We start from the raw sequence: 27,354 nt of genomic DNA on the forward strand, positions 1-27,354 counted from the left end.
CCTCCCCGACGCCAAGCTAGGCCGGCAGAAGAGCTGCTGGGTGAAGCCCAGCCCCCACTGCTGCTGGCTCCCCCTCTGGGATGGCAGCAGCAGGCAGCTCAGCGTCAGGAAGTTGCCTTGCTCCCTTCTGGAGTTGGACCAGACCTACCGGTGACTCAACTCATCTGCAAAAGCAAGAACTTCCTTTCTGAGACTCCGTGGTATTTAACGTGCTCCTCCGACTTCCAGCAGAGCCATTCTAAGGTGGTCTAAACCATACCTTTCAAGATTAGGGTTAAGGCTGCTATATGACCCTGAGCACAGCCCCGCCGCTGCTGCAGGCACCAGGTGACCAAGTGCTGATGGCAGGCATGACCCTAACCCTCAGATAGGGATGACTGCCATGCCCACTGCAGAGGGGAGGCACTCGGACACCAGCCCACAGGCTGGCAGGTGTGACGGCTGGGATCTAAACTCAATTAGTCTGGGTCCAGGATGGAAACCTTAATTGTTATACCCCCCTCCCCCGCACCTTGAAGTCACAGAGATGTGGGGGCACCGGTGTCTATACCCAGAATCACAGAGGCATGGGGCATGCGGCTATGCCTGCCTGGGGCTATGATCCAGCTGGGTTCTCACACGTGCATGGAAGTGCACATTGTGAAAAATGCTATGGAGGAAAGCGGGGGAACATGGGAGACTTTTGGTAACACTGAGGAAACTGAATGAAATCTGGGGTTGAGGGTGGGGAACAGTAAGGCCTGGTATTGAAGCTGAAGTGGAAGGTGGCCCAGGAATCCACCAGGTGATCAGTGGGGAAAAGCATCCATTCTATGAGAGTAGCACATGCACAGGTCTTGAGACGAGAAAAGCCTGGCCCACTGGAGTGAAAGGGGAGCGACGGTCAAGCTGTATCAGATTGGGCTGGATGTTAGGGGAGGCCTTGAAATCAATTCTGGCGTCAGATACATACCCAGTTTTGTCTCAGGAAACACTGCTGACGTAGACAAAGGGCATCCCAGGGGCGTAAGGCCCAAGAATGCTTTCCCATTCCAGGGACTGGCCTAAGTCCATCTCACGGGCCTGCTTCCCGCCACGCCCACTGCAGTGCCTAATTCTCCCTACTTGCTACTCCTGAAATAAGCAAACAACCAGCGCTGTGGTTTTGTTTGGGGTTTTGCTGGTTGTTAGTGTAGGAAAAAGGACACACGTTATCAATAACAAATTTGCAAAAGCTACCAAACAAGTTATTTTTGAAAACAAAGTAACCACTGTCTCTAGTCGGGAATGAAACGTGCACAGAGCCGGCTTCACTTTCACCCAGATTTTCACACAGTTGCTCACTGGGGGCCTCTTCACTGACAGGGGCTGGCTCTCCAGCCATTCAGGACACCTGGCTCCCCACTAGTCCCTGCAGGGCTTGTCGTCCACCAGCAGCTCAAGGCCAGTCTACATCTCAGCGCAAACTCATCAGCATCACCATACTTCCTAGTACTCCACTATCTCAAGTAGGAAAAGCTGCCAACATCACATTGAATGTCACCTCAAACTAGGAGTTGACTTCCTCTAAGTTCCCAAACCAGCCCCAGTCCCGGCACCAAACACGCTGTCCTTAATATACCTTGATGGCCAGATAAATCATACGAAAAGATGGTCGTGGGGTGATCTGGATCATTCCCACCAGAGTATCAATACCCCTTAGTTTTTCTCAGCTTAAAACTAGAAACAATATACCCTGTGTCGGCCTCCACCCACCTCAGACAACAGCCATTTCCACGCCCCAGGTCCTTCCCTGTCCCCACTCCAGCCTGGTTTTCTCCCAGTTCTCCATACGCACTGCTCCTGACAAAGCCACCGACAACCTCACCTGCTAGATGAATGGTCCAGTCTCAGTTCCTCACTTTAGCTTGCCTTAAGTAGCGCTCAACATAGCTGCTCACTCCTCCCTTCCTGAGTTTCTTAATTTACGTGACTTCCTCAACACCAACCCCCTCACCTGGCAAGCACCCTGCTTTGCAAACTTGCTCCTCCCACACCCTTCCCCGTTTCAGTAACGGTCACTCCATTCTTCCACTGTTCTAATGAAAACCCCAAGCTGTTCCTTATGCCTCTGGTTCATCTGCACCTTATATCCAGCGCATCACCAAATCCTGCTTGCACTACCTTCAAAATATATCCAGGATACAGCCATTTGTTCTGGATTGCACTGCCACTGCCTGGGCCCTCACACCACCTCTCACTGGGGCACTGAAGCAGCCTTCGGACTCTCCTACCACACAAGGCAGAGCCTTCCACCTGGGCACCTGAGAGAGCCTTTGAGAGCCTTTGAAAATGCAGCTTGAAGATTTCAGACTCTGCACGAACGGCTGCATGGACCCCCCATCTAGCTCATCAAGAGCTTCTCCAGGGCCTAGAAGGCCTTCCTATCCCTCTGACCTCATCTCTTTCTGCCTTGCCCCAGTTCGCCCTGCTCCAGCCACTCCGTCCCCCTGGTCCTCCCTTGAAGGTGCAGGCAGGTCCCCACTGCAGAACCCTGCATCTGCCACACGTTCTCTCCCGGTGTCAAAGGCCAGGCCTGCCCCGACAGCCCTCATCCACCTGCATTCTCCATCCCTTCCCCCATACAGCCTTTTCCTAAGGCACTCCTCACCATCCTACTGCTACTTCTCCTCTGGAAGGTAAGCTCCATGAGGGCAGAGCCCTTGTGACTCCAGTGCTTGTAATAGTCCCCAGCCAAACAGGAACTTAGTGAAAAAATTCCATATTTGTTGAATGCAAGAACTTGATATAGATAACTGTATCTGTGGGTGTTGCTAATGGTGCTCATCAGGGTTCTAATAAAACAGAAGCACAAAGACTGATGACCTACACACAACAGAGGAAACACCAGGTGTAGTGGAAACATTGTCTATTAACTGAGTTACCTTTTTTGTATGATGGCACGTTCTCTTGCAACAATTTGCTGAGCTGCACTGCATTTAAATGTAAAAACCTCAACTGTTCTCTCACTGGTCTCCCTTCTATGGAGGGGAACAGGAGACTGCCAACGCTGTTCTCTGGAATTGGCAGACCAAGGCCTATTGCTAAGGTTGCAGCCAAGTCAGTCTGTTGAACATGCTTTGGATGTCTGATGTCACCTAGAGAAAAGAAAACGGTTTGAGTGATGGCCTCTCAGATGTGTGAGATAGTAGTCATTCCCTAGACCTTTTTTTTTTTTAATTTATTTTAGAGAGAGTGAGCACATGCAGTCTTGTGTGCATCGGAGAGGGGCAGAGGGAGAGAGAGGGAGAGGGAGGGAGGGAGGGAGGGAGAGAGAGAGAGAGAGAGAGAGAGAGAGAGAGAGAGAGAGAGAATCTTAAGCAGGCTCCACACCCAGTGCGGAGCCTGACATGGGGCTCGATCTCAGAACTGAGAGATCATGACCTGAGCTGAAATCAAGAGTTGGGACACTTACCTGACTGAGCCACCCAGGCACCCCCATTCCCTTGACCTTCTACAACCGATTATCCATCTCTTTGAGCCATTCTACGCAGATTCATACAGAAAGCACTTTCCTGGTTCTTATGTCAATAAATTACTAAATACTCATCCCGTGTGGGCATGGTGCCTTCCCCAAAGTAGCGTATGATATGTAGGAGGGATACCAACACAAGAAACAGTACCGCCTGAGTTTTAGAGCCCGGGATACGCACAGAGACAGCAGGTAGCTCTGTACATGCTGAGGGATGGTCACTTTGGTGAGGTCAACAGTCAACCTCCAGAACAAGGGTGACAGCAGGATGTATGGCAGCCCTACCCTGTGGATTCAGAGAGGCCCACACAGCACTGAGATATGGACAGACTTTTCAGCAGCTCCTGAGCAGTAGAAGGCACCTGTGCTGGGGAGCTCGGAGCGAGGGTGGATTGAGCTAGGCCTAGTTCTCTAACCAGCTCCAACAAGCAAGACGTCTGCCTACTGGTGGCCTGAGCAATTGAAGAGCTTCAGGCCCCGGTAACAGCCTGCCTTGCTACTAACTTTGCAGAGGAAATGGGTGTGACATCGGGACACTGGGCTCAGGCTCCTGCTTTGCCACCATCCAGCCGACGCCTTGGGTGAGAAGTCAACACAGTCAGACTGTTCTCATCTGTAAAGAGAATACCCAGCCCCCACCCCCCAGAAACCACAATGAAGGTCTGAGGCGGACTGAGGGGGCGACCAGGGAAGTCCACCCAGGAGAGGTAGGTGGTGCTTGGTGGGAGTACCTCAGACACTGTAGTGTGGGTTTGCAGAGGTTTTACTCTCATTGTGGTACTTTTGGTTGTATAGAATTTTTCTTTTTGATTTGGTCAAATATATTAATTTTTTTCTTGACCAACCCTCCACTGATGGCTTCTGGGTTATACTTAGAAAGAACTAACTACGCCAATTTTTTCATTTGTTTTTCTTCTATTATTTTCTTATATTAAGTGCTTTGATCTGAAGCAAAACAAAACCCAAAAGAAAAATCCCACCTTAAATTGATTTTGGTGCTGATATTGGTGGTGGTGCCAGTGCTATTCTGAGATTACTCTGGGTCATTATGTGATACTCATCTCCAGGGTCGTTGACAACCAGGATTCTAAGCTTAGGAGGAAGACAGAAAAGACATAGGGCCTAATACTTTCATTTTACAGTAATGAATGTGAATTGCAAGTATCAATACAAACTCAAGATCATTTTTATCTTAAAAAGATTTCCTTGCTTTGTCCAGAAATGAAAAATAAGCCAGTATCCAGACAGTGGTCCTCAAAGATCCCTGTCCACTGAACAGAACTAGGGAATCCTGGAAAAGCAGCCGATTCCAGGTCCAGGGAAGGAACTGTGCAATGGGAGGCTGGAACCCTTTTCAGACTGGAGAGCAACAGAACTCTCAGAGAGACTAAGGTGTTTGAGACCTCAAGGCTGGAAGGACTCAGGAGCTAATCTGAATCAGAGGCTCCTACTGGCCAAAGATGGCACAATTTGAGTATTAAAAAGAATATTACTTATAGAGAATTGAAACAAAATATGCTTAGATCCATGGGTTCACAATGCTACTAAACAACTACAACAACAACAACAACAACAACAACACAAAACCCTAACTGGTCACAGATGAAGTGTGCTAGTGAATCATAGTGAACTAAATCGTTGGTCTGAAACTGGTAAATAAGTGGGAAGAATAACTCATCATTAATCCTATCTCTGTTATATAAATGGTACCGGTAGGTAAGCAAAAGTAGATTGGGGAAGATTCTCCTTACAGAATGATTCAGGCTAGTTAATGAAGAATTATACAATTGAGATATCACTGTTTGCCACCTCCAGTGAATTACTGGCCCTAGTTGGTCATCAGTGGCTACTGGCTTCACAATACAGCGAACAGTCAGACACTGTGTGCTTCCTGCTGGAAACAGCCTTATGAAAACCAGCCAACGGGATCTGAAGCTGCCTCCTGGTCAGACAGGGTTCACAGAGGATATGCTAGCAGACAGTGCAGAGAGAGACTTCCCAGGACAAACAGCCACACTTCTTCAACAAATAAACTGTGGGAAAATAAAAGAGGATGGAGCGGGGACCTATAGACGGAAGAGAGTGTAAAGGGTTACATCAACCAATCTCAGTGCGTGGATCTTACTGGTATCTCAGCTCAAACAACCAAAGAGGGAGACCGACGTTGGAGATTTGAACACTGACCATTTGATGAATTAAGGACTTAATGCTATATTTTAAACGTGCTACATTAAGAAAGTAAGAGCACACATCTTCTAGAGACCTACTTCCAAGCAAGAAAGGAGAGGAAAGTGAGCGAGGAGGACGGAAGATGTAAGATTGGCTGTAACGGCCCGTGAACACTGAAACTGGGTGGCGGGCTTTGCCTACTTTTGCAGGTCTGAAAACTCACATAATAAAGAGTGTTTCAAAAAAAGATTGAAATGTTTTGATCTGGGATTTACACAGGTTTAAAGAATGAGGTAGATTCCTAGCATAATTTTTTTTTTTTCTAGAAGGTCATGACATCACTTCTGGAATGCCTTGTCTTTTCTCCACTGCTGTGAAATGCCACCTTTGTCACCGAATGCAATGCTACTGGGGTCTACTTTTCACCTCTTGATTTTGCTCCATTGATTAGTGTGACTAGCTCTTGCCAGCAATATTTTGATAACTGCAATTCTGTAATACTAACACAAGGCGGATCACATTACAGAGTGGGTTTTATCTCATGGAAGAAGGAAACACATTTCAGAAAATCATTCTCCCCCTCCAGCAGCCAGGCCTTCTCCCACCTGCCTCATGTCCACTGGCCCCAGCAACATGCTCTGTACAGCTAAGCCACCTTGCACACATTCAGTCAGCAAATACTGACAGCCACGATGTGCCAGTATTCCAGGCTAGAGGGACAGAATATGAAAGAGCAGGCAAAGTCCCTCCCTGTCTTCATGGAGTTTACATCCTGGTAGCAGGAGGGAGACAAAACATACCTGCTCTGCCCTACGTGGAAGTGAAGCACAAGCATGATCTCCTTCTGGGACCCCCTGACCCTGGATGGACCCAGATCTGTGCTTCTCTTTATTGGGAGGTTGGAACTCTGGGGGTGGACAGTAGCAGGCTGGGGGTGTATGAAATCACATGGCACACAATCCCAAAGTGCTTATCTTTCAGATCAATAAACGCCTTAAGATTTTTTTTTTTTACCTTTTTTTAACGTTTATTTATTTTTAAGAGACAGAGAGAGACAGTGTGAGCAGGGGAGGGGCAGAGAAAGAGGGAGTGACAGAATCCGAAGCAGGCTCCGGGCTCCGAGCTGTCAGCTCGGAGCCTGACGCGGGGCTCGAACTCACGAACCATGAGAAAGATTTTTTTTTTTTTTTATTATTAAAACAAGCAACAAAAACGTACATGAATTTGTAGGCTAAAAATAAGCCTGCAAAGACCTATGAGGAATGGTGGCATGGGGAGTTCTGTGGGTCAGCTTGCCAGGAGAACAAGCATAACTGGTAAAGAGCATAAAAACCACCAGCAGCACAATGACTTACAGCCTCCGGAAACCATCTGGGGGCATACGGCAAATACAGAAACCTTTGTTCAAGAAAATCTAAAGCTTGGTAAGAACGGGAGAGTGTGAGGCCCTTGAGGAACCATGACCCACTCTCTCCCTGCCCCCCCACCTGCAGCTCCGCGGGACACAGACTACTCTGAGAGGGTGCACTGAAGAACACAGGGCTCCCTCTCCCCCCCGGGGCCCTGTGGAGCGCTCTGTGCTCTCCCTGCGAGGAACAGGCTGCCGGCATTGCTCATCCTCCTCAGCCGTGTAGTGCACACCCTCAACAGCAGTTGAGCGGCTGGGAGCTACCTTTTCCTGCCCAGCCTCACCCAGAATTTCTATGCAAGACATAAAAGGCCAACAGCACTGGGGCCCACTCACCCTTACACCAGTCTTGCCGGGTGGAGGCTGCCCCCAGAAGAGGCTAGCAGAAAGAGCAGAGGCTACTACACAGAGCCCCCAAGAGAAGGGGACTGTTGTTACCACCCGTAACTAGCAACCGTGGCTCAGAGAAACTGCCCAGGGCAGGCCGCAAAACAGAGCAAAACTCCCCACAAAAGAACTGACTTTGTTTGGAACAGAAGGTGGTGAATTCACACCTAGGAACGCTCTTTAAAACAATGGAGACTTTGGAGGTGGGCAGCTGAGAGGAGACTGGCAGCTTCGTGACAGCCACAGGCCAGCTGAGTGCTCAGAGAGAGGAGGGCCTGGGGAGAAGACAGCAAGAAGGCTGAGAACCGCCTCAGAGAACGGCCTCAGAAACAACCCTTCAAAGGGGCTCAAATGGGAGATCGGATTGTGAAGCACATTTCTCACAAACTGTTGAAAATACGGCAGTCAGCTGGCAGTGAGTGGAGCCTGACAGCTGGGTGTGACAGCAACAGAGCGCCACTGAGTCTGCGGTCACCCCAGCGCTGCTGTCCCCGCACAGGAGCGACAGCAGACTTCACGCTGTGGGAGATGACCTCACTGAAACGGTCAAGCCACGGCACTCAGTGAATAAGCCAGGAAACGACAATGAAGACAGGCCTATTTGAGATGTTCAGTTTTCATTGAAAACTGTGAGGAATTATGCAAAGAAACAGGGAAGTAAAACCCAGAAGGAAAAGCAACAGAACCTCCCAGGGAAGGGCCCAGATGCTAGAGGTAACCGACTGTCTTTTAAGTAGCCACGATAAGTATGCACAAAGAGCTCCAGGAAGCTACGCATAAACTAGTAAAGGAAGGTCTGACGACGATGTTGTCATCAAACAGTGATTATCAACAAAGAAACAGAAATTATAAAGAAAAGAACCAAATGGAAAGTGTGAAAATGAAAAATATAGTAACTGAAACGAAAAATTCACCATAGTTGAATAGCAGATTTTGAACTGGTAGAAGAATCACCAAATTTAAAGTCAAATTGATAAAAAAATATACAATCTGAAAAACAGAAAAATTCCCAAATTTGATGAGAACTATTCATCTACACATCCAAGAGCCCCAATGAACTCCAAGTTGCATAAACACAAAACATGCATAGCATAATAAAAGTGTGGGAGGCGCTGGGTGGCTCAGTCGGTTAAGCGTTCGCCTTAAGCTCAGGTCACAATCTCATGGTCTGTGAGTTCGAACCCCACATTGGGCTCTTTGCTGTCAGCATGGAGCCTGCTTTGGATCCTCTGTCTCCCTCTCTCTCTGCCCCTCCCCTGCTCTCTCTCTCTCTCTCTCTCTCTCTCTCCCTCCCTCCCTCAAAAATAGCTAAGCATTAGGGGCGCCTGGGTGGCGCAGTCGGTTAAGCGTCCGACTTCAGCCAGGTCACGATCTCGCGGTCTGTGAGTTCGAGCCCCGCGTCAGGCTCTGGGCTGATGGCTCGGAGCCTGGAGCCTGTTTCCGATTCTGTGTCTCCCTCTCTCTCTGCCCCTCACCCGTTCATGCTCTGTTTCTCTCTGTCCCAAAAAAAAAAAAAAAAAAAAAAAAAAAAGCGCTAAGCATTAAAAAAAATTAAAAAAAAAATTCTGAAAGACGAGAAGGGAAGCCCAGGTAGACTGGGATGATGTGTCATCCAAAACTGTGGAGGCCAGAAGGCAGTGGGATAGCATATCCAAAGTACTGGAAGAGAAAAGAATGGTCAGCTAAGAGTCTTACATCCAGCAAAACTATCTTTCAAAAATGAAGGCAACATAAAGACACCCAGGGTAAAAACAACAACAACAACAAAAACAAAATAAAAAAGAAACTATTAATTGCTAGCAAACCTGGATTATAAGAAATACTAAAGGAAGTTCTTTAGGCTGAAAGCAAGTGACTCCATGGTTAATTTTGATCCATAAAAGAAGCAAAGAGCATCAGTAAAAGTAATTATACAATTATAGAACACATAAAAACGTGTTTACCTTCTTACTAAATTAAAAAACTATTATATAAAATACATATACAGTTATGTCTTCAGTTTGTAACATGTAAAAATATAACATATTTGACAACAACAGCACAGAGGAGGGACATAGGGGCAAAGCTGTATTGGCAAAAGAAAACAACACCATATGAAAACATCTGTGCACACAACTACTTTCCAAATGTTTACAGTAACATTATTTCTAACAGCTGAGAAGTGGAAACAACCCATGTATCTATCAGCTAATGCACGGATACACAATGTGGTCTATCCGCACAACAATGTAGCCAAACAGAGGAGTGAAGTCCTGACACCCGATACAACTGTGGAAGAACCTTGAAAACATCATGCTCAGTAATCAACAGCCACTCACACAGGGCCCGGTCCTACAGGGTCCATGTACATGAATGTCCAGAAGAGGCAAATCTATACAGGTGGAAAAAAGATCAGCGGTCGTGTAAGGGCAGTGCTGGGGGCAGGGGGACTGGACATGCACTGTCCTAAAATTAATACTGACTCTGAGCGAACTAGATACAGCGCAGTCCTGGCTCATAAAATCAGCATAATGAGACTACATTCCGGAAACAAATGTACAGATAACAAAAAGCTTGGAACCCACCCACCGCTGGCACTGCGGTCAGTTATCAGGCGTCCTGCGCATGCAGCTGCCCTGGCTGCTCCTGGCTCTGAAGACGCAGCCAGGCCTCCCAAGGAGATTCTTAAATGCCCACCTTGAAGACGAAACTTCAACGCTGTAGTTCAACAATAACCTAACAACGCACAATAAAAACCACCCACTTGGTTGTCTCTCTTCCTCCCCACACTACGAGGCCCCTGAGGGTGAAGGCTGCCCACAGTGTCCGGCGCAGTGCCTGGCCCACCACAGGTACTCAGCGTACCTCCACTGGACAGATGAGTGGAAAGACTGTTTCTGGCATGGGCTCTCACTCAGGTATAGGGGAGCCACACAGGACCCTGCTTTGGGTACACAGTGTGGGAAAGTCAGGTGTAGGAAGTTGGTGCTCTGGTGAGTAGAGCCTTCACTGGAAGGCAGGCAAGACACCTAGAATGGAAAGGCCCAGGTCACAAGAGCCAAGGACTTATATTTTAGGGGGTCAGATGTCCGAGGGGAGAAAGCACTATTAAAAGACAGAAGGAAGTCAGTGGAGTTCTGCTCCAACCAATCCTCAAGCAAGTGGAAGATTCATTCATTCAACAATTCTTTTTGGCACTGATCATATACCAGGCAATGTTTAGGCCCAAGGCAGGCATGTACCAATGAACAAAATAGACTAGGTCATGCCCGACTATAGCTGAAGTGCAGAGAGGAGGCAGATATTACACGCGTCACATCTAAGTCTTTAATTACGATCTAAGCAAAGAATGATGGAAGGATGCACAGAATGCTGTGAAAAATGAACAGAGGGAAGGCAATTTAGTCTCGTGGATGAGCAACTGATGTCAGATGAAACCAAGGATGACTGGATCTGATGTGGCGACAGAGTCGGGGGCATGTGGGGAAGAGCTTGTCACTTGGAGGACCCATGGGAAGGGCAGAGGCCAGGACATAGTGAATAGTGATGAATATGGCTCAGGATGAAGCTGTGAGGTAGGAAAGAAACCTCACGTAGGACTTACTTGACCCAAAGTTTAGCTACTGAAAGGTTTTATGTACGGGAGATCGGGGATGGTCTGGAATGTGGGGAGCAAGGCAGAAGGAGGGTGAAGAGAGACACCTAGGTTTCCGATTGGAAGAATCACACGAGGGTGCCATTTGCTGGCAGAGCAACATGAGAGGGCAGATTAGGATGTGAAGCTGTCGTATTTGCTCTACCTGTGGGAGACCCAAGTGGAGGTGTCAGACAGGCAGCTGAGTAGACAGTCTGGAGGCTGGAGATCAGAGAAGAAAGACAGCTGACTAGACACCAACGTGAGAGTTAGGAGGAAAACCAGACAAATGGGAGGTCCCAGAACTAGGGGTCAGAAGTGCCAAATGGTATGGAAGGATTGCGTGCAAGGAAGCCAGAGTGTTCAACTCAGAAATACCTGGTGGGCGAAGGTGAGCGTGCGGTAAAGCGAGGAGGCAGAGGCCAGCCTCAAGTGCAGGGTGAGGGAGGGCAGATGGCTGTGAAGCAGGCCGGCCCGCACGGGTCAGAGCTGCCCGTGTGTGTTTGGGGTGGAGAGTTGGGTGTCTCAATGCTGAAAGATGGGCCCTCAGGTAGTCCCGCTCTGACCCTTAATAGTTTCCAAAGATGGATAGTTTATAAAAATTTTAATTACTGGGGCGCCTGGGTGGCGCAGTCGGTTAAGCGTCCGACTTCAGCCAGGTCACGATCTCGCGGTCCGTGAGTTCGAGCCCCGCGTCGGGCTCTGGGCTGATGGCTCACAGCCTGGAGCCTGTTTCCGATTCTGTGTCTCCCTCTCTCTCTGCCCCTCCCCCGTTCATGCTCTGTTTCTCTCTGTCCCAAAAATAAAATAAAAAATGTTGAAATAAATAAATAAATAAATTTGAATTACTAACGTCTCTTTCTTTTAGTTCATATATGTGTTCAGATGTCTCCAAGCTGGTGGTAATTTTTATTAACACCTCCAGATATTCAGGCAGTGACATTCATACAACAAAATTTCCACAAGAAATGTCTGCATTATAAGAATTGGGGTAAGAAATGTAAACTCCAAACCCTGGCTGCACCCTGTCCCACTACTTCTCATCTTCACATTGCTCAGGGTATTTCAAACACACCCAGCTTCCAAAAATTGATTTTTAAATTTAAAATCAGACTATAGAAAGAAGTTACGTAAAATACGGTTTTAAAACAGTAAACATTCCGGGGCGCCTGGGTGGCTCAGTCGGTTAAGTGTCCAACTTCAGCTCAGGTCATGATCTCATGGTTCATGAGTTCAAGCCCCGCATCGGGCTCTCTGCTGTCAGCATGGAGCCTGCTTGGATCTTCTGTCCTCCCCTCTCTCTACCCACCCTCCCCCGCCCCGCCTCCTCCCTCCTGCCATGCACACGTGTTCACTCTCTTAAAAATAGACATTAAAAAAAAAAAAGGAAAATAGTAAACATTCCTAAATCCTCACCAGGCTTTCTTTCAAATGCAGAACTGATTAAGATCAGGGGGGTGTTAACTTCCTCCATGGAAGAGGCCCCGTGACTTCCTGTTTCCGACATTCCATGATCACCACAAAGAACCAGCAAATTGGGTGAAAGATTCTCTCTTTCCTACAATACAAAGGAAAAATATTTCAGTTGCATTCAGACTGAGGAGAACGCATGCTCTTGTTAAGGAAAAACTTTAGATTTTAGCTGTACTTTATAAATAGTAGCTCTTTCTAAACATGTTAGACTTTTTTTTAACCTATGAGCTTACAAGATCAAAGGGTTAAAGTCAACGAGTACCATAAATAAAACAAACAGAATCACTTGGAGGTCACAGAGCCCAGGAAGGTTACATTTAGGGCCTCCGAAGGCAGAGGATTTGAGCTTGGTTTCTGTCTTTGCCATTGCCGAGCTGCGAGAGCCAAGGTGCCCTCCTTGTCAGGCCTGTCTCCTGTGTGTCAAACGGGGTTGCCCCTTAGCCCCAGCGTTCCAGCAAAGGACCTTTGCTGTTCTTGGATTTGCCCAGCAGGCTCTGCCTTACCGCTGCTGCCTCTTCACCTGGAACGCACCTTCACAGATGGCGTATCCGCCCCTCTCTCCCTTCAAGGCTCCGCTCACATCTCACACGTCCTGAAGGACAGCTGCTTTCATCTCACCGTTTAAAATCACAACTTCTCTCTCAGATGCTGTTCCCACCTCTTGCCCTATGCTCTCCTCTGGCACTAATCACTTTCCAGTATACTCATGTATTCATTTATTATGCCCCTTGTTTGTCCTTCCTGGCAAGAGTATAAGCTCCACAGATGCCCAGACAGGAACAATGATATAAAAGGCATTCTGGAACTAGTAGCTGCTTAAATGGCATTCACGTAGGTCCCAAGTCCACTTCAGGAACTTGGTTTCTCCTAGGAGACGCTGGCACAGTGACTCTAGCACTCCACGGCGCTCCACAGTGAGCCTCACCTCGGACAGCAGCGAGGTGTGAATCTTCATCAGGATGTTGTCCATCTCGCTGAGTTTGTGCCCGATCAGGGGGCTGCTGGGCCCGGAAATGTGGCCGATGTGGTCCAGCCCAAGGTAGTGGAGGATTAACACATCCCAATCCCCTCTTTTTAATACTTTATCCAAATGCCTTGTAACATTATCATCCACCTGTAAAGGGGGAAAAGTACGTACGAATAACTCCTCGTTTCCCTTGATCTTCACTCTCCAAGAGAAAGTGATACAGTCCTTTTAAAACCTAAGCATTTATTTTAGGTAACAGGACTAAGAGTCTGAAAAGAGCAAAAAACCCTAATAAACAAACAGAAAAAGCTGTCAGTAAAAAAATAAACAAGGGGTGCCTGGGTGGCTCAGTCGGTTGAGCGTCCGACTTTGGCTCAGGTCATGATCTCACAGTTCGTGAGTTCGAGCCCCGCGTCAGGCTCTGTGCTGACAGCTCGGGGCCTGGAGCCTGCTTCGGATTCTGTGTCTCCCTCTCTCTCTGCCCCTAACCCACTCACATTCTGTCTCTGTCTCTCTCAAAAATAAATAAACATTAAAAATATAAAAAAAATAAATATTAGCATTAGATTAAGCTTTTACTAATACTGTTTCACATTTCTAAGTTACAGATAGAACACGTTATACAGATAATTTCAATGAGAAGTATTATTCTAAAAAAAACATTCTGCAGGATCCATGCTGGGAGTTAACTAACACTAAGCAGATAACCAGGTCACACAGGTGCCAGAGTTCAGGTGACCTCTGGGGTGAAGCTGAGTGTCCTACGAGAAGGCTGTTCTGGGAGGAAAGATACAGCTTTCGGCAACTAGTAGAGCAGCCACCGACAGAGCCGTGAGCCTGGTCAGCCCTGACCACTCAGCTGGCCCACCTCCCTCCCACTGAAAAGTCACTACAAAGGGAAGGGTCTCTAATTGATGAGACAGAAGACAAGAAAACTCAGTAACTGCTTCATCTACAGACGTCAACTTCAGGAAAGGATATCAACCTAAGCAAGACCGCAGATGCTCTACGAGGCCCAGCAAATTGAGCTGCTGTGGGTGTGCCTCTACTCTATGGGGACTCCCTCTGGAGTTGACCAGGGTCAACTGTCTTTAAATTTATTTATTTATTTATTTATTTATTTATTTATTTATTTATTTATTTATTTTAGAGAGAGAGAGAGAGCGCGCGCGCGCGCACACGAGTGGGCAGAAAGGGGCAGAGGGAGAAAGGGAGGGTGGGAGAATCTCAAGTAGGTTCCACACTCAGCACAGAGCCTGATGCGGGCTCAATCCCACCATCCTGGGACCATGACCTGAGCTGAAATAAAGAGTGAGATGCTCAACTGATTGAGACATCCAGGGTCTCAGCCAGGGTCAGCTTTCTAACTATGGGACTAATCATGCCCTCTTTCTTGTTGGAGACTGCACTCCCAGCACAGGGAAATGCCCCTCAGGACCAGGCTCTGCCCAGTTCACCATCTGTCCTCCCACCTCCCCGCAGGGGATGCCACCACACTAACAGGAGAACATCCTCAAAGATCCCAGAGAGGCGACGGAGTCCTCAGGCTCTGCCTTGTACAGATGCTGTGCCCGCCATTCTGTCCACTTGGGAAGTCCCCACTCACTTCTCAAAACTCAGCTTAAATGGCTCCTTGCTGGCCCTGATCCTCTGTACCCCCATCAACAGGCGCTTGGCTGTTCCAAGAGAGTTTTGATCACAACTGCATCAGGGTTCATGTCCCTGGGCCGTAACTGATTATGTGAATGAATGGACAATTTTTACAACCTCTCCATACTACTCCCAATATACTAATAAAAGCCACATACAAAACAATGTTGCCTCTAAGAGGGTAAAAGTCACATACAAAATGATGTTGCCTCTAAGAGTATATCAGACTCCATCTATCATGACAAAATTTTCTTATTTGAAAACCTGACCTCTGTATAATCTGACACAAAAAATGAGGTTGTTCCATCATATTCCACAAAATGCTGTGGGAATAATTTCACCCATGTTTCATCTCCATAAAAGATCATTCTTTTCCCAGCTGCTTTTGCCTGTGTGATCACATTGTCTTCCAGCAGTGCAGGGGAATTGAGGTTCCTGACAACATCGATGAAGCCAGGGAGGCTCCCTGTCATCAGTGCCTGCAGGAGGAAACATTCGAGAACTTAGACCATGGAATCCAAAGCACAGCGAGGGAAGGGGTGCCAAAAATCATTTTATGGATGAAAGAGGAAAGCATAAAACTAGGGCATCCTCAACACCGGAGGGTCGGTCAGTGTTAAGACAAACGGGAAAGCTGCACATACGTTCTGGCAAAGCTAGCAAACTTGATCACAAAGACTTTGTTGTATTTCAGCCAGTGGGAGGATGGAGGCGGCTGCGGGCAGCTGGATGACAGTGGTGGACAGGAAAGCCGTGAGTTACAGCAACTGAAGCAGATGGCAAAGTGTGTTATGCATCGAAAACACAAATCTGTTTACTCAACCACCTGTCAGGTCCTCACCTAAGCTTCAAATCTGCTCTGTGTGATGAGCAAACTCCATGTACTGATCTTACAACACAGCAATTCTAATGTCCACCTTGAGTGGATGAACAGCTTCTCACACACACCTGGGAGGAAAGCAGTCTCTAAGCAAAAACTCTCAGGAATTCCCATCGTTAACTGGCCCAGGTTGCTGGTGGGACACCCCTGCTCCACACACACACACACACACACACACACACACACACACACACACACCCTACTGAAATTTCTGGGAAGAAAGGGTAGGCGAGACATATTGCCAATACCTTTCTGATGTAGAGTTATGTCAACAACCTCCCTCATTTTAGCATAGAGTCTAAGAGGCCATTGTAACAGGTCATGTGTCTCCTACGATCTGGAGTTAACCAACAACCCATGATACTGGCACCCAGGGACCTATGTACTGAAATAAACAGAAATCTGGACAGTGCCAACAGGCATACTAAGTTTTCCAGGACTTCTTTAACAGCCAAAAATGCAAATATGGATTAACCTGACTTCTGGAATGCTAGAGAAGCTTGGCATATCTCCTCCCATAAGAGCAATGATAAATGGGACCAAACTGCCAAAAGCAACCATTTCCGGACTTTGAAAGCTCATCAAGGATATAAAACAAATTGAGAAGTTCTTATCTAAGACAAACTACTGAATCTCAGGAAGAGCTGTGAGTCCCTGTGCTGTTTAACATAGCCTGCTCCCCTTCTCCTACCCCTGCGATATAGCAGTCATGGGGATCCGTCTGACCTGGAGCTGCTCAGAGAAGTCCCATGCCAGGGATATGTTGGAAGCAAGGAAGGCCAACCTTACAGCTGCCTGAGGGGTCAGGGCTGTTTCTGGTAAGAGAAAGGCCTAACATTTAAAAGTGACATCTGGGTCACAATGCTATGAAACTTGAAGTCAACCACAGGAAAAAGTTTGGAAAACCTCCAAATGCATAGAGGTTAAAGAACATCCTACTAAAGAATGAATGGGTCGGCCAGGCAATTAGAGAAGAAATTAAAAAATATACAGAAACAAATGAAAACGAACACATGACAATCCAAACCCTTTGGGATGCAGCAAAGGCAGTCCTACGAGGAAAATACATGGTAATCCAGGCCTATCTCAAGAAACAAGAAAAAATCCCCCAAACAAAATCTAACAGCACACCTAAAGGAACTAGAAGCAGAACAGCAAAGAAATCCCAAACCCAGCAGAAGAGAAATAATGAAGACCAGAGCAGAAATAAACAATATAGAATCTAAAAACAAAAACAAAAACAAAAAAAACAGTAGAGCAGATCAATGAAACTAAGAGTTGTTTTTTTTGAAAAAGTAAACAAAATTGATAAACCTCTAGCCAGGCTTCTCAAAAAGAAAAAAGGACCCAAATAGATAAAATCACAAATGAAAATGGATTTATTACAACCAATCCCTCTGTAATATAAGCAATTATCAGGGCCTACTATGAAAAATTATATGCCAACAAACTGGACAACCTGGGAGAAATGGACAAATTCCTAGACACCCACACTCTTCCAAAACTCAAACGGGAAGAAATAGAAAATTTGAACAGATCCACAAGGAGTGAAGAAATTGAATCAGTTATCAAAAATCTCCCAACAAATAAGAGTCCAGGACCAGGTGGCTTCCCTGGGGAATTCAACCAGACATTTAAAGCAGAGATAATACCTATCCTTCTCAAGCTGTTCTAAAAAATAGAAAGGGAAGGAAAACTTCCGGACTCATTCTATGAAGCCAGCATTACTTTGATTCACAAACCAGACAGAGACCCAGCAAAAAAAGAGAACTACAGGCCAATATCCCTGATGAATATGGATGCAAAAATTCCCAACAAGATACTAGCAAATTGAATTCAACAGCATATAAAAAGAATTATTCACCATGATCAAGTGGGATTCATTCCTGGGCTGCAGGGCTGGTTCAACATTCACAAATCAATCAATGTGATACATCACATTGATAAAAGAAAAGATAAGAACCACATGATCCTGTCAATAGATGGAGAGAAAGCATTTGACAAAATACAGCATCTCTTCTTAGTAAAAACCCTAGAGAAAGTTGGGATAGAAGGAACATACTTAAACATCATAAAAGCCATTTATGAAAAGCCCACAGCTAATATCATCCTCAATGGGGAAAAACTGAGAGCTTTCTCCCTGAGATCAGGAACATGACAGGGATGTCCACTCTCATCACTGTTGTTTAACATAGTGTCGGCAGTTCTAGCATCAGCAACCAGACAACAAAATGAAATAAAAGGCATCAAAATTGACAAAGAAGTCCAACTTTCACTTTTCGCAGATGACATGGATACTCTACATGGCAAACCCGACAGACTCCACCAAAAGTCTGCTAGAACTGATACATGAACTCAGCAAAGTCGCAGGATACAAAATTAAGTACAGAAATCAGTTGCATTTTTGTACACCAATAATGAAGCAACAGAAAGACAAATAAAGAAACTGATCCCATTCACAATTGCACCAAGAATCATAAAATACCTAGGAATAAACCTAACCAAAGATGTAAAATCTGTATGCTGAAAACTATAGAAAGCTTATGAAGGAAACTGAAGAAGTCACAAAGAAATGGAAAAACATTCCATGCTCATGGATTGGAAGAATAAATACTGTTAAAATGTCAATAATACCCAAAGCAATCTACACATTCAATGCAATCCCAATCAAAATTGCACTGGCATTCTGCTCAAAGCTAGAACAAACAACCCTAAAATTTGTATGGAACCACAAAAGACCCCGAATAGCCAAAGTAATATTGAAGAAGAAAACCAAAGTGGGAAGCATCACAATCCCAGATTTTAGCGTCTCCTACAAAGCTGTAATCATCAAGACAGCATGGTCCTGGCACAAAAACAGACACATAGACCAATGGAATAGAATAGAGAACCCAGAATTGGACCCACAAATGTATGGCCAACTAACCTTTGACAAAGCAGGAAAGAGTATCCAATGGAAAAAAGACAGTCTCTTTAGCAAATGGTGCTGGAAGAACTGCACAGCAACATGCAGAAGAATGAAACTAGACCACTTTTTTACACCATACACAAAAATAAATCCCAAATGGATGAAAGACCTGAATGTGAGACAGGAAACCATCAAAACCCTAGAGGAGAAAACAGGCAACAACCTCTTTGACCTCAGCTGCAGTGATTTCTTACTCGACACATCTCCAAAAGCAAGGGGATTAAAAGCAAAAATGAACTATTGGGACCTCGAGATAAAAAGCTTCGGCACTGCAAAGGAAACAATCAACAAAAGGCAACTGAGGGAATGGGAAAAAATATTTGCAAATAACATATCAGGCTAGTATCCAAAATGTATAAAGGACTCACCCAACTCCCGAAAAATAATCCAGTGAAGAAATGGGCAGAAAACATGAATAGACACTTTTCCAAAGAAGACATCCAGGTGGCCAACAGACACATGAAACAATGCTCAACATCACTCATCAGGGAAATACAAATCAAAGCCACACTGAGATACCACCTCACACTGGTCAGAGTGGCTAAAATGAACAAATCAGGAGACTATAGATGCTGGCGAGGATGTGGAGAAATGGGACCCCTCTTGTACTCTTAGTGGGAATGCAAGCCAGTATAGCCGCTCTGGAAAACAGTGTGGAGGTTCTTCAAAAAATTAAAAATAGATCTACCCTATCACCCAGCAATAGCACCACTAGGAAGGGATACAGGAGTGCTGAGGCATAGGGGCACATGTACCCCAATGTTTATAGCAGTGCTTTCAACAATAGCCAAATTATGGAAAGAGCCTAAATGTCCATCAAGCAATGAATGGATAAAGACGATGTGGTTTATACATACAACGGAATACTACTTGGCAATGAGAAAGCATGAAATCCTGCCATTTGCAGCAACGTGGATGGAACTGGAGGGTACTGTGTTAAGTGAAATAAGTCAGGCAGAGAAAGACAGATACCATGTTTTCACTCATATGTGGATCCCGAGAAACTTAACAGAAGACCAAGGGGCAGTGGAAGGGGGGTGGGGAGTTACAGAGAGGGAAGGAGGCAAACCATAAGAGACTCTTAAATACTGAGGACAGGGGCGCCTTGGTGGCGCAGTCGGTTAAGCGTCCGACTTCAGCCAGGTCACGATCTCGCGGTCCGTGAGTTCGAGCCCCGCGTTGGGTTCTGGGCTGATGGCTCAGAGCCTGGAGCCTGTTTCCGATTCTGTGTCTCCCTCTCTCTCTCTGCCCCTCCCCCGTTCATGCTCTGTCTCTCTCTGTCCCAAAAATAAAATAAACGCTGAAAAAAAAAAATTTAAATACTGAGGACAAACTGAGGGTTGATGGGGAGTGGGGGAGAGGGGAAAGTGGGTGATGGGCATTGAGGAGGGCACCTGTTGGGATGAGCACTGGGTGTTGTATGGAAACCAATTTGACAAAAAATTATATATAATGGATATAATTGTAATATATATAAAAGACAGCTATAGCATATTTCTGTAAGCTCCCACATATTCCTGAAACCTGGATGCACACACGGGGCTGAGTGTGCACTCAGGAGAGATCAGACAGTGCCTAGTTACCGGTTCCTTCCAGCTGAGCAAAAGGCAGTGCTCACACAGAAAGTGAGAAGGCAGGCTTACTAGGTGCCTGAACAGTGAGAACAAACCATACACAGAGCCCTGGAAAGGGTGGAAGGCCCACTGCATAATGTATTTAAGCACAACCTCTGACCAATCATTGGCTAACCACTAACTATGCTCACCAAGGGGTAACCTTTCAGAAGACCAGCTTAAAAATAAAAAACAAGAATTTAAAACAAAAATGAGCATACCCGTTACTGTGCACTCCAGAGGAGACAGACTCTACAGAAAGAGTTTAGGCAAGTGATTACAGTAACAAACCAACAAAATGACAGCAACAACCACCACTCCTGGGGTAGCGGATCAAAGTCCAGAGTGTGGTGGTGGTTGTATGGCTATACCACATTTGTTAAATCTCACCAAACTGTGCACATAAAAATGTATGCGTTGCACCGTATGAAAATTCTATCTCAATGAAATTATTTTTTAAAATGTGAGCCTCTCCCCCTCCCTGAAATCCTACTGCTTGTAGGTAACCAGTTACTCTTGGGGAGTATCATACCGTACCTTTCCCTGTATGTGTACAATCACAAAGGTACATATTTTTCTTTACCAAAATGGTAACAAACTATGTAAATAATTCCACAACTTGCTTTTGTTTTTCAAACGCTAACATATCATGAACTTCTTTCCCCAGAAAACACACAGCTGCTGCTGCTGCTTCTTTTTTAGCACCTACAAAGTAATCCAGTATTGGGACCAAGACCATTTTAGTGGACATTTATTTTTAAAAGCTTCCAATGGAAGTGCCATCTGAGCTGAGATCTGAAGGCTGACATGTTGTCTAGGGGAGGGGAAGGGAGGTGAGGTGGGGCTTTCCAAGGGGGAGCACCGCAATCTGTGAAGGCCCCAAGGTTGAAGGAGGGCAGCACACTTGGGGTACGGAGAGCTATGGGGATCCTTGTGGATGAATGACACAGGAAGAGGGAAGGCAGCTCAGATGAGGGTGGACAGGTAAACAGGGACAGGACCATGTAGCCTCAAGGCCTGGGTTAGCACCAGTGCACCACGAGCTGCTTTGTTTGGACAGGCAGTGCAGGGGTTGGCTCAGTGTTGAGAGTACCTGTCCACCTCATTTCGTGTGAGGAAGAGGTCATCACCAATCTTTAAGTTTGTACAACGTGATAGACAAAAACTGGGTTTACAGATTGATTTAGTTTGCTTTGCCCTGATTACTAGTAAAGACATCTTTTCCTATGTTTACTCGCCATTTCAATGTCTTCCTTTGTGGGGTTCTTTATATCCTTTGCCACTGGATTGTTTTCCGTCAGATTCTCTTTACACATCACGGGCTTAACATCTTGTCTGTGATCTCAGCTGTAAATGATTTTTCCAAGTTTATCATTTGTCAGTTGACTTAGTTTTATAGTGTCTTCCACCACATAAAGGTTTTCTGTTTCCACGTGGTCTAATCTGTCCATCTTTTTCCCAGGGGCTTTTATAAGGCACTTGCCTCCTTCTCATACTAGGCTGGGTTTCCACTGACATTTTCAAGGAGGGCAGGGACTATTTAGTACCCTTCACCCTCCTGCATGCCAGCAGGAGGCATGCAGGCAGCTGAGAGCCCTGGGAAGTCTAAGTGAGAGCCCAAGCCTGACATCACCTTGGAGGTCTTTCTGTGGTTGCTGTGGCCTTGGGAATAGTAGTTTCTTGCCTTCTGAGACTGAAGGAGGGCTCTGCAGAGACTACTGGAAGAGGATGTGGCCTGGTCACTCTATTGGGCAGCACTGCTGTGTAAACTCACTGTGACCAACAGAGGCTCTGGAGCCACACACACATAGGCTTAGGCTTGGTTTCTGATGTCACCTGTGTGGTTTTACCACTTCAAGCCTGTTTCCTCATCTGGAAAATGGAGAAGATGGCAGTACCTGCCTCCCGAAGCCTAACATGGGGCTGTTGTGACAGCACATGAGAAAATGCCTGTGCTCTGTGCTCACTGCAGTCAGTTGTTCAGTACCTGTTCCTTATTGTGACTATAAATTCCCTGAAGAAAGGAAAAGCAGTCACATATTAGTTAACACGACCAAATGCTATGAGGGGCATTAGTCTGGAGTCATTTAGGTCAGCATTTTGTGACAACTGCATCAACACTTTGAGATTACTGAAGTCCCTTCCCTAACTGAAGGCAGGGTAGGGGACACACTCCTTAGCCAACACTACCCAATCCTACCAAATTCTAGAGCTGTGTAACCCTAACTCCAGTATGGACTTCCTGTTCTAGCTCCTCCTTGATGAGGAACGAGGACCAAGAACCTGTAAAGGACTGAAGACAAAACAGACAAAATGAAACAAAACACCGGTTTCATGAAATGACACAAATGGGCTGGAGACGGGAGGCCCTAAGAACCACAGTGGCCCACATACAGGTCTGCACACCCATTTACACATTTTGTTACACACCTGCTCAGATTCCTAGTAATACTTTTCTTACCAGAACGAAGGAGGAACGGGTTCCTTCCATACTTCTGATAGAACAGATAAAGACAGTGCTCCTGATGGTAAGGAGCCTGAATGCTTTTCTTCCAGCTTTCACAAGACTGGGCTCAACAGGAGGAGTACTCTTAAGAGACCATTCCTGAGCTTCTTGACTAAAGGTGCTCCCCACCTCCCACTCCTCATCACTCCATCATGTTCTCCTCCCTGATTTCTTCCATAGCACTTATCACTTTCTGAAACTTTGATTATTTATTTGTATACTTACATATTTTCTGTCCCCTCAATCAGAAATTAAGCTCCATGAGGATAGGGCACTTGCTGTCTTGTTCCTCACTGAATCCCTCTTATCTAAAACTGTGTGGTACACAGAAGATGCTCAATAAATATTGCTTAATGACGGACACACTACATCCAAAAGTGGCAGAGAGTGGGAAACTCAAGGAAAAGAGCCAATGAAAGATGTGGTTTTAATCCTTACAATCCCAGGCTGTTTTATCCATCCAGTAAACAGTTACTGAGTACCTACTAAATGCTGCCCCAAGCTTTGAATCAAGAAGTGGCTCCGTCTCATCAAATATTGACGTGTCACATGATCAGCCATAGATGTAAGCCTTAGCCAGGACTTTTATACCATGCTAGCAACATAGTCACAAACTTTGAAGCTCCTCTGTCCCTTTCTGCTGCCTCCTCTTTACTCATCCTCAGCTTAACTTGAATGTAATTTCTTCAGATAGGCTTTTCTGACCCTCAATCTAAATTGGGGCTCCTCCTAACCCACCCAGCAATGAGCATCACATCCTATTCTTTCTCATCATGCATTAATCACACTTTAAAAGTGAACTTAATTTGTCTACTCATTTGTGTAATGGCTAGGTCTCTCCTAAGTGACTAAAAGCTCCATGAAGGTAGATACTATTTTCCCCCAAATGCATACCCATTACAATACTGACACATAGTAGTTGCTTAATGAACAGTTCTTGAGCCAATCAATAAAGCTGTACTTTTTTTTTTTTTTTTTCAACTCATAGTTCTTGGGTAAAGCACCATGTGCTTTAAAGCCACACTCACTAGGCTGAATACCTGAAACAGGTATTCACTAGAAACACTAGAAACGGCCAGATCATGCAAGTTTGATCACTGTGCATACCACAATTGTTGACGAGTCATCGAACTTATCTGAGTTTGCTTTCTCATCTATAAAGTCAAAAGAATGAACTGGATTAACCCTAAAGGCTCCTTTCTGGAATGTAGGTGACCCACTGACAATTAGAGACCAGGTTAGCAAGGAGGACACTAGCTCTTGGATCAGGCTGACCTGAATGATCTGGATCTAAATACTTTACGCTTTCCATGAAGTGTGAACTTTGGCTACTTGACAGGGGACATAAATCACAGGTCTCAGTTCTAGCCTACCTTGTGAGGCTTCTTCAGCATTTTACTGTCCCAGTCAGGTTGACAACACCAAACTAACTTCTACTTAGTAAAAATTGGGACTCCAAGTAAAAGAGTACAGCCCCTTCAAACCTCCCAAAGATCAACCCATATATAACAAAGGAAGTCAAACCATTTACCTTGATTCGAGGCATAGTAACTGTAGGTGGCTTTGCTTCAGCCACAAAACTGTGAGATGCTCCTTTTTCCACGAGATAAGTCGTGTAGGGCATAAATTTCACACCCTTTGACCCAAACACAAAATCATCTCTCAAGGCATCTATCAGCATAATAACAACTTTACTGAAGAGGGGTGGTGGGAGCTTGGTCCAGTTGGAACTGGCTCCTAAAAAGGTTTGAAAGAAAAAAGGAAATTGAACTTTAAACCGTACTTAGCATCCAAGCAGCTTGTAATCTACTTTTGCACCATATATATTGTTATATCTACCTACCTCAATCCAAAGAAAAGGACCAGTTACTGGTAGACAATGCGGGGGTGACAAATACACTGAGAGCCCCAGTATGAAGCAGTAAATTGCCCTCTGCATGGTGAATACTGGAAAAGGGGAGTCCCTTCGTGAAGGTCCTGAAAACTGGACCTTTAGGGAGACTGATTCAAAACAGTGCTGCAGGTAGGAGACAGGGAAGCATTTACAAATTGTGTTTACATGGTCAGTGGCTGGTATTGTGTGGCCCTGGTCCAAGCGGGAGAGCCTTTTGTACTGCTGGGTAGGTGAGGGCTACTGGGGAGAATAAAACAAACAAACAAAAACCAACCTCTTAGAAGAATGTCATAGAAGAAAACGCGAGGGGTCAGCAAGTATCTTACCTGTTATGTCTTATTAACCAAAAAAGGCGCCTAGAAAAGGGAGTGACCCAAAGGCCTGTCCAGGGAAGGGGGCGGGGGGTGTTAGCTGCAGGAGCAGACCCGGGGGGAGGCAAGAACCAGGGTGTGGATGGCTTTCTTTGCGGCGACCAGGGAGGAGATTCGAGGCGGGCTAGTAGCGGTGGTTGCCACAAAACGATACAGACAGAGGCTGGGCGGTAAAAGGGGGGCTCCTGGGTGTGGAGACCAGAATGAAAGAGACGAGCACCGGTAGCCCGAGAAGTCCAAGAGGCGAGGCTCATAAGGAGGGTTCTCTGGAGAAAGTGGGGCCAGGGGAGCGGAGACGGCCGGGGAGGGGTCCGTACCAGTGGAGGGTTCGGGCGCTGGGGGCTCTGCTTGGTGCTCCGTCCTAGAAGAGGAACGAACCGGAGCCGGGAAGAATCCCCGAAGGAAGAGCGCGACCCCGAGCACCTCGATCACTACGCAGCAGGCGGCAAAGGTCCCGGAGCCCAGCCGCATCGTGCCCACCCGCAGGGCCAGGACCCGTGCTCCCCCACCCCTCACAATTGCGAGCTCCCTCCCGAGTCTCCCTCGGCACCGGCTGCTTCCGGGAGCAGCCCCTGAACAAGCTTGAACTGGCACGCGTAACAGGCGGCGACTCGTGGCGTCATCACGTCCGCCGGCGCGCCAGAAATATGCAAAACAGACGGACGCTTCCGGGTGCCGGTAATCCCAGAGTCCTCTTGCGAGTACTTCCGGCGCGCGCGCTCGCGCCTTCCCTCCCGCCCGCGAGGCCCCGCCCCCGCTTTCCAGATGGAGGTGTCGGGTGTGTCTCCCGCGGGTAGGAAAACCTAACGTGTGCCATTCCTCCTGCCGGGAGCTTTCGCATGTGTCACCTCAGCCTCCTGAGTCTAGTGCCTTCGCTGTCAGAACCCTCACCTTTCTTGCGCAGGTCTGAGCAGCGGGCGCCTTCTCTGAGCTGGGCTTCAAGTTGGGCCGCCGTTACATCGCTAAGTGACCTAGAGAAGGTCAAGCTGACTTCCTGGACTAGGGTGTCCCTGTGCGAATTACACTCCAAGACATTGTTGAGGCGCCGTTCCAGACCCCTTACTGGACGGTGCCTCTGTCCTCGACTTCTGTGTGTGCTGGGGACCGGTAGCTCATAGCCGCCCCCTCCTCTGGGGAATCGCCCTAGGCTACTGGGAGCCGCTGAGCTCCCCATAGGGTACCGCTCCGCACACATCCGGAGCCCGTGCCTGACAGGTTGCAGTGCCAAGGGGGCCTCAGAGGAGTGCAGTGCCACTTTGCCTCAGAGGAGGTTAACTCTGGTGCAGTCTGTGCTTGCAGCTCCTGGGGTTGCATCCCTGTTGCCTTCCTCCGCTCTCCTCACACCCTAACACTTCCGAGAACTTTCCCGGATAAGTTGCATGTACCCAAACCCCATTCCCATGCCCCAGGCAGACTTCAGGTTGTGTCTCCAGGCATTACATGCGATGTCTCTAAAACAAGTCTGTCACCTCAAGCTCGGATGACTGTAGGTTTCTACCACCTTGTCACCAGTGCTCATTCACCATGAGTGTTAATAATAACTGCTAAACAACAGCTGGGGTTTATCTGGTTTATCACCTGCCATGCACTAGGTCGAGCCGTTGGTTATTTCATTTGATCATCCCAAGAACCCTTTAAAGTAGTTGGTCATTGTTCCTTATTGCAGACAAAGAAATGTTGAAGTAGCATGTCGAAAGTGACAAAGCTAAACAGCCACAGAGTCAAGAATTAGAGCTATCAATCTGACTCAGCCTGTGCTTTGAATCTCTACACTTTGTTGGCTTTTAAGAAAAACCAAAGAAAACAACAACAAAAAACACCTCCTCCCTTACAAGGGTCCTTGTTATGGGTTGAATTGTGTCCTTCCAAAAAATTTATATGTTGACGTCCTAACCCTTAGTACTTCAGAATGTGATTGTATTTGAAGATAAGGCTTTTAAAGACATCAATCAAAATAAAGTGTTA

At 46.5% G+C, this 27,354-nt stretch overlaps 1 protein-coding gene across 9 annotated transcripts in view; it reads right to left on the reverse strand.

The window, feature by feature from the left end:
* The window catches only part of PIGG (phosphatidylinositol glycan anchor biosynthesis class G), a 44,369-nt gene extending 18,394 nt beyond the window's left edge, over positions 1-25,975 (reverse strand). For 2 of the 9 annotated variants that reach the window (XM_030314435.1, XM_030314443.1), the window contains exons 1-6: positions 25,707-25,948; positions 24,656-24,861; positions 15,427-15,636; positions 13,466-13,654; positions 12,484-12,625; positions 2,904-3,116 (exon numbers count right to left, since the gene is read on the reverse strand). In XM_030314435.1, coding sequence (XP_030170295.1) covers positions 2,904-3,116; positions 12,484-12,625; positions 13,466-13,654; positions 15,427-15,636; positions 24,656-24,861; positions 25,707-25,860 — 1,114 coding nt within the window. In that variant the 5' untranslated portion in view covers positions 25,861-25,948. The other 7 variants (XM_030314436.1, XR_004343568.1, XM_030314439.1 and 4 more) reach the window with 7 other exon arrangements.
* Positions 25,976-27,354: the final 1,379 nt, after the last annotated feature.

The sequence above is a fragment of the Lynx canadensis genome, chromosome B1, assembly GCF_007474595.2.
Source record: "Lynx canadensis isolate LIC74 chromosome B1, mLynCan4.pri.v2, whole genome shotgun sequence".
Classification (NCBI taxonomy): domain Eukaryota; kingdom Metazoa; phylum Chordata; class Mammalia; order Carnivora; family Felidae; genus Lynx; species Lynx canadensis.